This window comes from Embiotoca jacksoni, unplaced genomic scaffold (genome assembly GCF_022577435.1).
Source record: "Embiotoca jacksoni isolate LCO1_2020_lvr unplaced genomic scaffold, fEmbJac1.0.p SCAF_47, whole genome shotgun sequence".
NCBI lineage: Eukaryota > Metazoa > Chordata > Actinopteri > Embiotocidae > Embiotoca > Embiotoca jacksoni.
The window spans coordinates 2,454,593-2,469,282 of record NW_027185400.1 but is presented as its reverse complement, the minus strand read 5'-3'; the positions used below and the strand labels follow the sequence as shown (position 1 = coordinate 2,469,282).

The 14,690-nt window shown below is 46.4% G+C and overlaps 3 protein-coding genes across 3 annotated transcripts in view; 1 reads left to right on the top strand and 2 right to left on the bottom strand.

Annotated features, from left to right (window-relative positions):
* The window catches only part of ttc5 (tetratricopeptide repeat domain 5), a 4,349-nt gene extending 3,104 nt beyond the window's left edge, over nucleotides 1-1,245 (bottom strand). Inside the window, exons 1-3 of the mRNA XM_069169831.1 lie at nucleotides 1,161-1,245; nucleotides 301-433; nucleotides 5-216 (exon numbers count right to left, since the gene is read on the bottom strand). Coding sequence (XP_069025932.1) covers nucleotides 5-216; nucleotides 301-433; nucleotides 1,161-1,223 — 408 coding nt within the window. The 5' untranslated portion in view covers nucleotides 1,224-1,245. The remainder of the gene's footprint in view (nucleotides 1-4; nucleotides 217-300; nucleotides 434-1,160) is intronic.
* mettl3 (methyltransferase like 3) lies at nucleotides 1,199-14,690 on the top strand. The gene is made up of 12 exons (XM_069169826.1): nucleotides 1,199-1,286; nucleotides 1,853-2,001; nucleotides 2,478-2,668; nucleotides 3,060-3,521; nucleotides 3,877-4,052; nucleotides 12,828-13,041; nucleotides 13,140-13,327; nucleotides 13,708-13,746; nucleotides 13,856-13,964; nucleotides 14,111-14,176; nucleotides 14,266-14,378; nucleotides 14,461-14,690. Exons 2-12 carry the CDS (start codon nucleotides 1,899-1,901, stop codon nucleotides 14,573-14,575), a joined length of 1,776 nt encoding a protein of 591 aa, XP_069025927.1. The 5' UTR covers nucleotides 1,199-1,286; nucleotides 1,853-1,898; the 3' UTR covers nucleotides 14,576-14,690.
* On the bottom strand, nucleotides 4,234-10,102 carry LOC138210676 (uncharacterized). Its single transcript, XM_069169961.1, has 4 exons — nucleotides 9,681-10,102; nucleotides 5,802-6,398; nucleotides 5,407-5,615; nucleotides 4,234-4,266 (listed from the first exon to the last, which is right to left on the bottom strand). Exons 1-4 carry the CDS (start codon nucleotides 9,754-9,756, stop codon nucleotides 4,234-4,236), a joined length of 915 nt encoding a protein of 304 aa, XP_069026062.1. The 5' UTR covers nucleotides 9,757-10,102.

The window sequence follows — 14,690 nt, the reverse complement described above, 5'->3', positions numbered from 1 at the left end:
GTACCTGCTGCAAGGCACCAGTGAAGCAGTTCTTGGCACCGATCAGGTCTCCTTTTTTCCAGTACTGCTCCCCCAGTGTGTTCCAGCCCTCGACCAGGCCCGGCTCCAGCTTCACAGCACGGGAAAGGCACTCTTCTGCAACGGCGCTGAAGTCCGGCGCGACGTTCAGACACCTGCCCTTCTGCAGCAGAAACTCGGCTTTGTGTTTGAAGCACTCTGTTGGAAAGTTAAGAGACACAGTGAGTTATGAGAGAGGCAAAAAAAGTTGGTTTGTTTTTTGGGGGAAAATACAACAATCACCTTCTTTCTCCTCCAGCTTCTTCAGTGTCCGTTCTTTCTCCTGCGCTACGTCGCCGTGTTTCCTCCCAGCTTCCTCCACACTGTGAGTCTCAAAGTAACAATCTCTGAAATGATACAGTTCATCCACGAGCTCCTGCGTTGGGAGGAAAAAAAATAAAAAATAGGCCACAAATACTCAACAATAGACCTAAAAATAGATCAGAGGCACATTTAATCTTTTATCTACGCAGTATTAATAAATTCAGGGCACATCCCGGGTAAATCGATCCACGCAAGAGAGCCATATTCTTCCCATATTAGCTTCTCTTTATTGTTTTTTCTGTAAAAACCCAGAATTTAATTCTTACAAACCTCTTCGTGTCCAAGTCCCACAGACTTCATCCTACTGGAGCACTTTGCTCTCGGGCTTTACTACGTTAACCCTGACCACGACATCCCCTCGTAGTACTCCATTTACATGTACCCACATATTAGTATGAGCCATCTGCATTTATAGTAACTTTATTTATGAAACTTGAAACTGACTTAGAAGAACAAATCAGTGGATCTGCAGCAGCCACATGTTCCCTGAGACGATCCAATGACGAGGCATTTTAATCAGGACGGGAGGTGATGCGACAGAATAAAAGAGCACGGCCCTCCTACACCTGAGAAAAATATAGAGAATAAAACGAGCATTTAAATGCCTCGTGACAGCTGCTGACAGTTGTTATAGTAACGATCCGGTTAAGAGACGTCGCAGCTTCACAGCAGCTCACGGGACAGCTGGCCGCGCGAGAAGTCAGCAAAAATACAAACGCTTGTGACCCCCCGGGCGGCGTGTTTTAAATATGAGCGTGGTAACCGTTCAGCGGACCGACCTTCATCATGTGCAGCTCGGTTTTGTCTTCCACAGGCTCACCGCTCTTCTCCTCTTCCGCCATCTTTTTGCGTCTGCAGCAACAGCAACGAGAGCAGCCGCCGGAGTGGAGCAAAAGGTAGCCAAGGTACAAAATACGGACAAAATACGAGACTCTAATGTCTATATTTCGACGGAGAATAGTTATTTATTTCAGCAACCATAACGAATGTGGTGAATTTGAAGCAGAGGAAACAGGTTTTTTTTACTCGATCAGCCGGAGGGACGCTCTGCTCTGATTGGTTGGCTCGATGTCAGAGAATTGGCGACGCTCCTGAACAGGTCGCGTGGTGTGTTGCCTAACAACGTAACAGCCAATCACAGCAGAGCGTCTCTCCCGCTGTTCTTTTTTTATGTTCAGTGACGCCGGATGTTAGGAGCAGTCCGCACTTGAAATGAATCCGATGAATAACTCTTCTAAAATGAACAGAGACTTTATTGTGTGTTATTTTGCCACTAAAATACAAATTAAGTCCAAGCTGATAAATTCATAATATTTCTGTCCGTCTCAGATTATGTAGTCACCAGTGTTGGTCATCGGCGGGTCAGGCGGAACGTTTGATTTCAAGCGATGGCTGGTCCGACACTTTTTTGCCGTACGCCACACGTACTTCTCTCCTGAAAACGGCGGACTCTTCTCTCGCTCTCCTCCAGACACGAAGCAGTGCGACCGGAGTCGGTGTGTCGCTCATAGCTCACCATGTCGGATACGTGGAGCAACATCCAGGCGCACAAGAAGCAGCTGGACTCGCTGCGGGAGAGGCTGCAGCGGCGGCGGAAGGACCCCGCGCAGCTGTCGGCGGGTACGTTCAGGGCCGGGCGGCGCGAAACCAGCCGGGCGGCAACGAACCATTGTTTTTGTTATCAAGAAAAATCAGCTGTGTGCTTATTTATTCATTATTCAATCGGTTTGTCCATAAACTACCAGGAAGAATGTCCTAAACTAACGTGATCAACATTTCCAGCTGATTAGTTTTATGTTGCTTAATTAGGAACTTACCGACAAGTGACACCTTTTGTTGTTGTTGTTGTTTTTTTTTGCAGTCAAGCAGCAAGTAAATAATGCTCATGATGTTCTGTTGTTGTTTGAGGTGAAGCAACAAATGATCATTTGCAGCAATGAAAACATCATTTATGAGCTCGTGTCCCAACTTACATTTTTGTTCCCACGATTTGCGATGTTGTTCCAAGTTTTTTTGATTGGCTCTAGTTTTCAAAGGCTGGAAAGAAAACCGACGACGATTTTGAACTAATTCCTTCACCTTTCGTTGTCCCTCAGACGGTGGCGGCAGCTCTGAAGGTCCCGCGGCCCGGAGTGACAGCCCGGCTCCGTCCACTCCGGCGACCTCTCAGGAGGAGACCGAGAAACCTCCTGATCCTGAACTGGAGAAGAGGCTGCTGGGATATCTGTCTGATCTGAGCCTGTCGCTGCCAACGGACTCCCTCGCCATCACAAATGAACTCAACAGTGTGAGTCTTTGTTATTATTATTATTATTATTATTATTATGACCAGATGCACCCCAGTGGCCATCAAACCTTTTAACTCTTCCTTTCAGAACATCTGATGTGCACACAATGAGCCAATAGATAGATCAAGTTTTAGTTTTTTAAGGATTTGCACACTTTCACAATTTGTATTTTTTAACTATGGTATTCATTATACATGCTAGTGACTATATTTATTATATTTATTATGCTATTTCTTCTTAAATTCTTTTGTTCTTTCTGTCCTGCATCAGACGTGAGTGAGTGTGGGGATTAATAAAGTATTTCTGATTCTTTGTCAGCACAGAAATGCTTGTGATAAATAAAACCCTCGAACTTCATGTTGTTGTTGTTTTTACTGTTTCTTGTCCCAGTCTGAACCAGCTGTCACTCACGGATGCATCCAGAGTCTGCTGCTCAAATTCTCCGCTCAGGAGCTCATCGATGTCCGACAGCCCACCTCTGCTGCTTCTTCTTCCGCGACGTCCTCCTCTACGGTCGTCGTGGCCGTGGATCACACCAAACTGTGGCCCATGATCGGGTCGGGGGCCGGAGCCCAACGGACCGGCGTCAAGAGAAAAGCAGAAGAACAAACCCACAGCAAACGAGCCGCGGGCTTCACGCCTTCGCTTCAGAGCTCCGCTCCTCCTCCTCAGCACTTGTCCACCACCTCCCTGACGCCGGCCTCCTCCTCCTCACAGCTGGCGGGTCCTTCGGCGTCGGGGAGCGGCGGCGACAAGAAGGGCCGCAGCAGCAAAAGCCAGTCGTCTTACATGGACATGGAAATCGAAAGCCTCCTAAACCAGCAGTCCACCAAAGAGCAGCAGAGCAAGAAGGTTAGTAGTTAGTGTGCAGTTTAGTTTAGAGGTGTGTAGTTTAGTTTAGAGGTGTGCAGGCTAGTTTAGAGGTGTGTAGTTTAGTTTAGAGGTGTGCAGGCTAGTTTAGAGGTGTGCAGGCTAGTTTAGAGGTGTGTAGTTTAGTGGTGTGCAGGCTAGTTTAGAGGTGTGTAGTTTAGTTTAGAGGTGTGCAGGCTAGTTTAGAGGTGTGTAGTTTAGTTTAGAGGTGTGTAGTTTAGTTTAGAGGTGTGCAGGCTAGTTTAGAGGTGTGTAGTTTAGTTTAGAGGTGTGCAGGCTAGTTTAGAGGTGTGCAGGTGTGATTGCTGACTCGGCGTCTCATTTCTTCCCACTCCAGGTGAGCCGAGAGATTCTAGAGCTGCTGAACACCAGCACGGCCAAGGAGCAGTCCATCGTGGAGAAGTTCCGGTCTCGCGGTCGCGCTCAGGTCCAGGAGTTCTGTGACCACGGCACCAAGGAGGAGTGCGTCCGCTCCGGAGACACACCGCAGCCCTGCACCAAGTTACACTTCCGGTCAGTTCTTCCTCTTAGAACCTCTCAGCCTCTATTTATGTCACGTGACGTGAGGAAACCTTTTTTCTGAAAGATGTCTCACGCCGCTTTGGTTAGAACTACTGAGATATTTACGTTTACAAAAGGTCACAGTGACCTTGACCTTTGACCTCCCAATATGTACAGTGGGGCAAAAAAGTATTTAGTCAGCCACCAATTGTGCAAGTTCTCCCACCTAAAAAGATGAGAGACGCCTGTAATTTTCATCATAGGTATACTTAAACTGAGACAAAATGAGAAAAAAAAAAATCCTGAAAATCACATTGTCTGATTTTTAAAGAATATATTTGCAAATTATGGTGAAAAATAAGTATTTGGTCAATAACAAAAGTTCATCTCAATACTTTGTTATATACCCTTTGTTGGCAATGACAGAGGTCAAACGTTTTCTGTAAGTCTTCACAAGCTTTTCACACACTGTTGCTGGTATTTTGGCCCATTCCTCCATGCAGACCTCCTCTAGAGCAGTGATGTTTTGGGGCTGTCGCTGGGCAACACGGACTTTCAACTCCCTCCACAGATTTTCTATTGGGTTGAGATCTGGAGACTGGCTCGGCCACTCCAGGACCTTGAAATGCTTCTTACGAAGCCACTCCTTCGTTGCCCGGGCGGTGTGTTTGGGATCATTGTCATGCTGAAAGACCCAGCCACGTTTCATCTTCAATGCCCTTGCTGATGGAAGGAGGTTTTCACTCAAAATCTCACGATACATGGCCCCATTCATTCTTTCCTTTACACGGATCAGTCGTCCTGGTCCTCTTACAGAAAAACAGCCCCAAAGCATGATGTTTCCACCCCCATGCTTCACAGTAGGTATGGTGTTCTTTGGATGCAACTCGGCATTCTTTCTCCTCCAAACACGACGAGTTGAGTTTTTACCAAAAAGTTCTATTTTGGTTTCATCTGACCATATGACATTCTCCCAATCCTCTTCTGGATCATCCAAATGCTCTCGAGCAAACTTCAGACGGGCCTGGACATGTACTGGCTGAAGCAGGGGGACACGTCTGGCACTGCAGGATTTGAGTCCCTGGCGGCGTAGTGTGTTACTGATGGTAGCCTTTGTTACTTTGGTCCCAGCTCTCTGCAGGTCATTCACCAGGTCCCCCCGTGTGGTTCTGGGATTTTTGTTCACCGTTCTTGTGATCATTTTGGCCCCACGGGGTGAGATCTTGTGTGGAGCCCCAGATCGAGGGAGATTATCAGTGGTCTTGTATGTCTTCCATTTTCTAATAATTGCTCCCACAGTTGATTTCTTCACACCAAGCTGCTTACCTATTGCAGATTCAGTCTTCCCAGCCTGGTGCAGGTCTACAATTTTGTTTCTGGTGTCCTTTGACAGCTCTTTGGTCTTGGCCATAGTGGAGTTTGGAGTGTGACTGCACATGTGCTGCGGGCGTCCCGACGAGGAGGCTGAGGTCAGGGAGGAGCTGGACTCATCATCCGATGAGGATGATATTGAGGGAGAGGTAGAAATTGAAGCTCTGCTTCCATTAACATGCGACGTGCCTGACTTGGAGACAGCTGGTTGGGGGAAGAGGGAAGACGGAAGGGCAGTCAAAAGTGACGAGGCTGTAGTTACCGCAGTGGCAGTGGAAGGATGTGTCGGTGATGAAGACGCTACACCTGTAGACTTGCTGTCTGCACCGCTAACATGTGCATTATTATCTTGACCAAAGACAGCCCCTCCGAGCCTCAGAACGTGCCTACAGATCTCCTCCGTTGTCTGCATCTGGTGGATTTGCCGCTGCTGTAAAACCCTCAGCTCCTCCAGGAGCACTGCCAGGGTTGGAGGCACCTGGATCTGTCCCTGCTCCCCCGGTGAGCCGGACGCCTGCCGCTGACCCGGGCTGGAGCTGTCACGGTGAGGCGGCAGGCACTGAGAAGAGGAGGAAGAGGAAGAGGAAGAGGAGGAGGAGGTAGTGGTGGTGGCCGAACAGCCCATCGGCGGGGAGGTCATGGTGGAGTGAGAGTTTCCTTGGTGGGACAGGCTGTGGGAACCAGAGGTTTGACCCAGGGGAGGAGGCGAGTGAGTCTGGGAGGACAGTGATGGGTGAGGAAAGTCTGGGGAGAGGGAAGAGTGGGTGTTGGGGAGGGATGTGGTGAATGGGACGATGTGGCTGGGCCAGTGGGGAGGAGGCGAGCTCTCGCTGGGTAAGGAGGGCGCGTGGAGCCCTCCGGGGGATGGGCGAGGGGCCAGAGGCGGCTGGCAGTCCTGCAGCGAGGTGGGGGATGAGGAGGAAGACCCCGAGGAGGTCACTTCTGAGCCCAGAGACGTGGATGGCGACTTGATGCCCAGGTGGTCATCTGCGGATTGACAGAAAAAGAAGAGTGCTCAGAACTTTTTTTTGAAACTCTAAACAAATTATCTTTGGATTGTTGTGCAATTTCCAAATCCCCAAGATTCACCCCCCCCCTCCCCCTCCACACACAAAAATACAGTTATATAAATCCACTGAAACGTTGTGCTTTACAAATTTAGTTTGCAAATTTGTGTGCATACCAAAAGATACTGTTACGACTTCAAAAGAAATGCCTGCTAGGAAATGGCCTCAAACAAGCAAATGAGTGGAAGAAACTCAGCAGTCTATGTAGTCTTTGTAATGTCTCGTCTCAATCTGTGCTCTGCAGAGCAAAACTCCTCAAACATCTTTCACACACAAAAAAGCTTACAGACCACCTTGCTGCTATGGCAACACATTTTAGAGGACAATGGGCATCACCAAGACAACCCATAACCCCCTCTTAACCCACCCCCTCCCTACAGCAGTTAGGTCTTTCATCTCCCTATTCACCCTTCCCCCTTACAGTGGGGCAAAAAAGTATTTAGTCAGCCACCAATTGTGCAAGTTCTCCCACCTAAAAAGATGAGAGACACCTGTAATTTTCATCATAGGTATACCTAAACTGAGACAAAATGAGAAAAAAAAAATCCTGAAAATCACATTGTCTGATTTTTAAAGAATATATTTGCAAATTATGGTGAAAAATAAGTATTTGGTCAATAACAAAAGTTCATCTCAATACTTTGTTATATACCCTTTGTTGGCAATGACAGAGGTCAAACGTTTTCTGTAAGTCTTCACAAGCTTTTCACACCCTGTTGCTGGTATTTTGGCCCATTCCTCCATGCAGACCTCCTCTAGAGCAGTGATGTTTTGGGTCTGTCGCTGGGCAACACGGACTTTCAACTCCCTCCACAGATTTTCTATTGGGTTGAGATCTGGAGACTGGCTCGGCCACTCCAGGACCTTGAAATGCTTCTTACGAAGCCACTCCTTCGTTGCCCGGGCGGTGTGTTTGGGATCATTGTCATGCTGAAAGACCCAGCCACGTTTCATCTTCAATGCCCTCGCTGATGGAAGGAGGTTTTCACTCAAAATCTCACGATACATGGCCCCATTCATTCTTTCCTTTACAGGGATCAGTCGTCCTGGTCCCCTTGCAGAAAAACAGCCCCAAAGCATGATGCTTCCACCCCCATGCTTCACAGTAGGTACGGTGTTCTTTGGATGCAACTCAGCATTCTTTCTCCTCCAAACACGACGAGTTGAGTTTTTACCAAAAAGTTCTATTTTGGTTTCATCTGACCATATGACATTCTCCCAATCCTCTTCTGGATCATCCAAATGCTCTCTAGCAAACTTCAGACGGGCCTGGACATGTACTGGCTGAAGCAGGGGGACACGTCTGGCACTGCAGGATTTGAGTCTCTGGCGGCGTAGTGTGTTACTGATGGTAGCCTTTGTTACTTTGGTCCCAGCTCTCTGCAGGTCATTCACTAGGTCCCCCCCGTGTGGTTCTGGGATTTTTGTTCACCGTTCTTGTGATCATTTTGGCCCCACGGGGTGAGATCTTGTGTGGAGCCCCAGATCGAGGGAGATTATCAGTGGTCTTGTATGTCTTCCATTTTCTAATAATTGCTCCCACAGTTGATTTCTTCACACCAAGCTGCTTACCTATTGCAGATTCAGTCTTCCCAGCCTGGTGCAGGTCTACAATTTTGTTTCTGGTGTCCTTTGACAGCTCTTTGGTCTTGGCCATAGTGGAGTTTGGAGTGTGACTGTTTGAGGTTGTGGACAGGTGTCTTTTATACTGATAAGTTCAAACAGGTGCCATTAATACAGGTAACGAGTGGAGGACAGAGGAGCCTCTTAAAGAAGAAGTTACAGGTCTGTGAGAGCCAGAAATCTTGCTTGTTTGTAGGTGACCAAATACTTATTTTACCGAGGAATTTACCAATTAATTCATTAAAAATCCTACAATGAGATTTCCTGGATTCTTTCCCCCCATTCTGTCTCTCATAGTTGAAGTGTACCTATGATGAAAATTACAGGCGTCTCTCATCTTTTTAAGTGGGAGAACTTGCACAATTGGTGGCTGACTAAATACTTTTTGCCCCACTGTACGTCACAGTGGAGGTCAAGGGTCAGGCCACGCTAAGGGTTCTGGGCACTGTCCAGACACTCTGATTGGTCAACTAATCTGACCTCTGCCGCTCAGGGGTCAAATTCTTTCAGAATCTTGAGCACAGAGTGAGAAAGAGTAAAGAGGAGAAGAAGGGGGGAGGGTAACAACAATGGAGACACAAACTAGCTATTCCCTCCTGGAGAGATATAGTGATGGAATGAAAGACTGTACCTCAGTGAAATTCCTTCCCTGAGACTTATAAACAAACCAGAATCTGCAGGAAACACAAATAACTCTCAGTCCAAACTTTCAAAGGTGAAAGTTTACCTGCAGAAGCTGGTGCATGCACTTTTTAACTTATATCCCAGTGTGACACTCACACAAGGACAATCGCTCTAAACCCTCTGAAACTTTTTGCATCCCCCCTCATCCCTCTGAACCCCCCAACTGTGTAGGAGTATACAGTCAAAGGGGTAGAGGGGGTGAGAAAGAAAGGGGGAGGGAAGTATTGAGAAGGTGGAAAATGGGGGAACAGGGGCGCATAAGGAAGAAAAGCATGGATGAAGAGCAAAAGAAGAAGAGAATAGGAAGGGCGGAAGATTAATCTTAACCAAAAAACCACTGCCTTCCCTTCCCCCCACCCACGCACCTTATTGTTAACAAATAAGAGAGCGCTCTATACTAATCAAAGGCCTCCAGCAGTCAGCGCTGAGCAGCCTGTTGGTTTCCTAGAGGACAAACAGCACATGAAAATGGCCACAGATGTATGTTAGTTAATCCTTCTCTTTTCACTTCACAGGGACACGTTTATTGGCCCCGACCAAAGTGCCCTCGGCCTCCGTTTAGTGGGGCCCTTTGCCTTAAATGACTGAGCAGGAGGGGTTTCCTTTAGTTGACAAACTTAGACCTGATTTTTTTTTTTTTTTACTCTGTTGAATCAGGTGGGTTTGCTGGAATGTGGCCATGCATACATTAATTGATGAAAGTCAAAGAAAAGAAAATCAAAGAAAAGAAAAGCCACTCATGATGAGTCATAAACTCAAACTTTTGTTTTGATGAGTTTCTTTCAAGATTTTCACCATGCAGTGATGAGGCAATGTTTTATAGGCTGTACAGATTATCTACAAAGAAATTCAAGAAAAAAACAGGCATGCACGCTCGTAAAAAGTGTTTTCTCACCGTGAGATAGCAGCCGTGGGCCCCCTGGATCCGCGTTAACGAGATGCTGGGGTCTCTTCTGCTTCCGGCGTGACATGATTCACGGCGAGTCAAACAGAGAGGGGGGCATCAGTCGGTTGAATGGCACCAGGCACGTTTTTGCGCACTTGGACGAGCCCCTGGAAGCATCCAAAGTTCAACAAGTCGTGCAATTCCCGCAAAGCCCGTGGTTTAAAAAAAAGAAAAGAAAAAAAAAAAGAAGAAAGAAATATAAAATGTGTAAACCCAGTTTTGAAAGAGCGGTCGTTCATGGAAGAAAGTCCAGAAGAAAGGATGGTGTTCGGAAATCCGCCGGGCGGCACCGTGTCATATGAAGCTGCGCTGAGTGCTTGTGTGTGGCTGTTTTCTTAAGTCTCTTCTCCCCCCCCAAAAAAACTTGTCCAATTTGCGCCCCTCCTCTCCCACTGCTGCCCCGCTACATGCACATACAGCGAATACACACACACACACACACACACACACACACACACACACACACACACAGACACACACACACACACACACACACACACACACACACACAGACATAGGCAATACACACAGAACCACTCCTTGTTCTGTGATATTTGCATTTCAATGGCGTGTAACACACAGCCTCCCTGGTTCTCTTTCTCTTTCTCCCCAGCTTTATTTTTTTTCTTTACACACTCACGCCGCAGCTATAAACTTTCAATAAAACATGACAATGGCGTCAAAGCAGTTGGATGCCTAAAAACAAATTAAAATGGGCGTCAGATTTGTTTTTTTTTTGTTTAAGATAAATCTTTTTTAATGAATGAAAGGAGAGAATGAGATAATTATGGGCCAAATTAAGATTTAAAAATAACAGGTGACTTATCAATCAGGTGACAGATTCTGTGTCGGACCCCCCAAGTGTTGGCTACTGCACTTATTCTATAACAGATAAATAATGGAATCAGCTATGATAATAGAGTGGCAGGTGGTTTCCATCAGCAGGAGTCAACAATCTGTCTTCCCGGTGTTGTTATTGTGCTAAATGAAGAGCGTGAGGGCGATATTTCCACTTTAGATTTTTATAGGGCCAATTATCAACAACAGTGCAGGGAGCGACTGTGTGCAAAGTGGGTCCACACATCTTTTCCACATGCATGCATGTACAGTGGGGCAAAAAAGTATTTAGTCAGCCACTAATTGTGCAAGTTCTCCCACTTAAAAAGATGAGAGACGCCTGTAATTTTCATCATAGGTATACTTAAACTATGAGAGACAGAATGAGAAATTTTTTCCTGAAAATCACTGTCTGATTTTTAAAGAATATATTTGCAAATTATGGTGAAAAATAAGTATTTGGTCAATAACAAAAGTTCATCTCAATACTTTGTTATATACCCTTTGTTGGCAATAACAGAGGTCAAACGTTTTCTGTAAGTCTTCATAAGCTTTTCACACACTGTTGCTGGTATTTTGGCCCATTCCTCCATGCAGACCTCCTCTAGAGCAGTGATGTTTTGGGGCTGTCGCTGGGCAACACGGACTTTCAACTCCCTCCACAGATTTTCTATGGGGTTGAGATCTGGAGACTGGCTCGGCCACTCCAGGACCTTGAAATGCTTCTTACGAAGCCACTCCTTCGTTGCCCGGGCGGTGTGTTTGGGATCATTGTCATGCTGAAAGACCCAGCCACGTTTCATCTTCAATGCCCTCGCTGATGGAAGGAGGTTTTCACTCAAAATCTCACGATACATGGCCCCATTCATTCTTTCCTTTACACGGATCAGTCGTCCTGGTCCCCTTGCAGAAAAACAGCCCCAAAGCATGATGTTTCCACCCCCATGCTTCACAGTAGGTATGGTGTTCTTTGGATGCAACTCGGCATTCTTTCTCCTCCAAACACGACGAGTTGAGTTTTTACCAAAAAGTTCTATTTTGGTTTCATCTGACCATATGACATTCTCCCAATCCTCTTCTGGATCATCCAAATGCTCTCGAGCAAACTTCAGACGGGCCTGGACATGTACTGGCTGAAGCAGGGGGACACGTCTGGCACTGCAGGATTTGAGTCCCTGGCGGCGTAGTGTGTTACTGATGGTAGCCTTTGTTACTTTGGTCCCAGCTCTCTGCAGGTCATTCACCAGGTCCCCCCGTGTGGTTCTGGGATTTTTGTTCACCGTTCTTGTGATCATTTTGGCCCCACGGGGTGAGATCTTGCGTGGAGCCCCAGATCGAGGGAGATTATCAGTGGTCTTGTATGTCTTCCATTTTCTAATAATTGCTCCCACAGTTGATTTCTTCACACCAAGCTACTTACCTATTGCAGATTCAGTCTTCCCAGCCTGGTGCAGGTCTACAATTTTGTTTCTGGTGTCCTTTGACAGCTCTTTGGTCTTGGCCATAGTGGAGTTTGGAGTGTGACTGTTTGAGGTTGTGGACAGGTGTCTTTTATACTGATAAGTTCAAACAGGTGCCATTAATACAGGTAACGAGTGGAGGACAGAGGAGCCTCTTAAAGAAGAAGTTACAGGTCTGTGAGAGCCAGAAATCTTGCTTGTTTGTAGGTGACCAAATACTTATTTTACCGAGGAATTTACCAATTAATTCATTAAAAATCCTACAATGTGATTTCCTGGATTCTTTCCCCCCATTCTGTCTCTCATAGTTGAAGTGTACCTATGATGAAAATTACAGGCGTCTGTCATCTTTTTAAGTGGGAGAACTTGCACAATTGGTGGCTGACTAAATAAGTTTTTGCCCCACTGTAATTTGTTCATCCTCAGGACACAGTGAGTTACTTCTATATTAATGATGTCATACATAATTATATCTGTCAGTTTTTAATACTTTAACTACATTTTGCAGCTTATACTTCTGTACTTTTACTTTCTCCACTGCTGGTAACACAACAAATTTATATCTGTGTTTGAAAGATGCTCATCTTTGGCCTGAAGAGGGCGCTGTGATCACGGGAAAATACTGTATACTCCATACTAATATCAGAGACAGGGCTCTGGCAAAATACAAGTCAGATTAAAAGAACTTCAAGTGTCTCCTCCATCTTTAACCGGATCCTCGGCGGCGCCTGTCAACACTTTGCATGCTGGGAATTACTGCCGGACTGTTGACTCGTTGCTGTTATGTTCTGTCACTCAGTCGCATCATCAACAAGCACACGGACGAGAGCCTCGGCGACTGCTCCTTCCTCAACACGTGCTTCCACATGGACACCTGCAAATACGTCCACTACGAAATCGACAGCCCCCCCGAGACCGAGCTCGGCCTGCTGGGTCCGCAGGCGGGGACCACCGAGCTCGGCCTGCACGAAGGGGACGAAGACAGCGACGTGGGGAAACTTTTTCCTTCACAGGTGAGGAAGAGGAACGATGATTTTATTTCTTCCTTTTATGCTGGATTTATTTTAATGACTTATAAAATAGTCTGATTTCGTGCTTTTTTTGATCCCAGTGGATCTGCTGCGACATCCGCTACCTGGACGTGTCCATCCTGGGGAAGTTTGCGGTTGTGATGGCCGACCCTCCCTGGGACATCCACATGGAGCTGCCCTACGGCACGCTGACCGACGACGAAATGAGAAAACTCAACATCCCCATCTTGCAGGACGACGGTTTTCTCTTCCTCTGGGTCACCGGCAGGTAACTATAGCAACCCAGCTGTCTCGGATAACCCATCTCGTAACGGGACAGTTTGGTGTTTAACAGCCACAACTTGTGTGTCCTGCAACGTCCGAATGTCCTTGAACTCAGCACGAGCTCACCTGGTTGCTTCAGTTAAATCTGCAGAAGATTTCAACTAGTTTACCACAATTATAAAAAAAAAACCCGTTCATTATATTGTGTGTATTTTTATGTGTTTACAGGCGATACTGTTACTTAAAGGCTTTCTAACACAAACTTACTTAAATCAAGCAGAAAATCATTTTTTCCTCTAAATTAAATGTCTTAATTTCTGTGTAATAGAATTTAGTTACTAATTATTTTTACAGAGGTTGTTCACACTTCTTTTCCTCTTCCAGAGCGATGGAGCTGGGCAGAGAGTGTCTCAGTCTTTGGGGGTAAGTTTTTCTCTCTTTTATACATCTTCCACCACCAAGTCCTCATTTGGGTTTGATGTGATTTTATTTGTTGTTTGTTTTTCTAATATTTGCCTTTTATGTTTCTCAGCTATGAGCGTGTGGATGAGATCATTTGGGTGAAAACCAACCAGCTTCAGAGGATCATCCGCACCGGCAGGACGGGTCACTGGCTGAACCACGGGAAGGAGCACTGTCTGGTGCGTCCAGCTCAGGGAATCTCACCTCCTGCTGCTGTTTCATTCTTATCGTTAAAGAGACTCGTCACGTAGCTAGAAGGTGTTTTGGTCTTGTGTGTTAAATGTGTGTTAAATGGCTAAAATGTATTAGATGTGTTTGTCCTCAGGTGGGTGTGAAGGGAAACCCGCAGGGGTTCAACCGGGGTTTGGACTGTGACGTGATTGTGGCCGAGGTAAGCAACTGCACATGTTCTGTCACACGTCATCTTGTTAACCCACGATTGGTTCAGCCTGTTTACGTGTCTGCCCGCCGCCCGCTCAGGTCCGCTCCACCAGTCACAAACCGGACGAGATCTACGGGATGATCGAGAGGCTGTCGCCCGGCACCAGGAAGATCGAGCTGTTCGGTCGACCCCACAACGTCCAACCCAACTGGTAACATCACGATCACGCTTTTAATTCAAACACCGGCTTTAAAGACATTTTTTTAAAAGTTTCCTTTTCATCCCTTCTCCAGGGTAACTCTGGGAAACCAGCTGGACGGCATTCACCTGCTGGATCCCGAAGTCGTCGCCCGCTTTAAGAAGCGCTACCCGGACGGCGTCATCTCCAAACCCAAAAACATGCAGTGATGACGTCATTAGTGCTCACATGTCTGCAGAGGTTTGTCTATGGACTTGTTTTTTAAAAAAATTTTATACCTCCAAACATTTTTTTTTTTTTTTTAAATAAAACTTGGCAACAAGA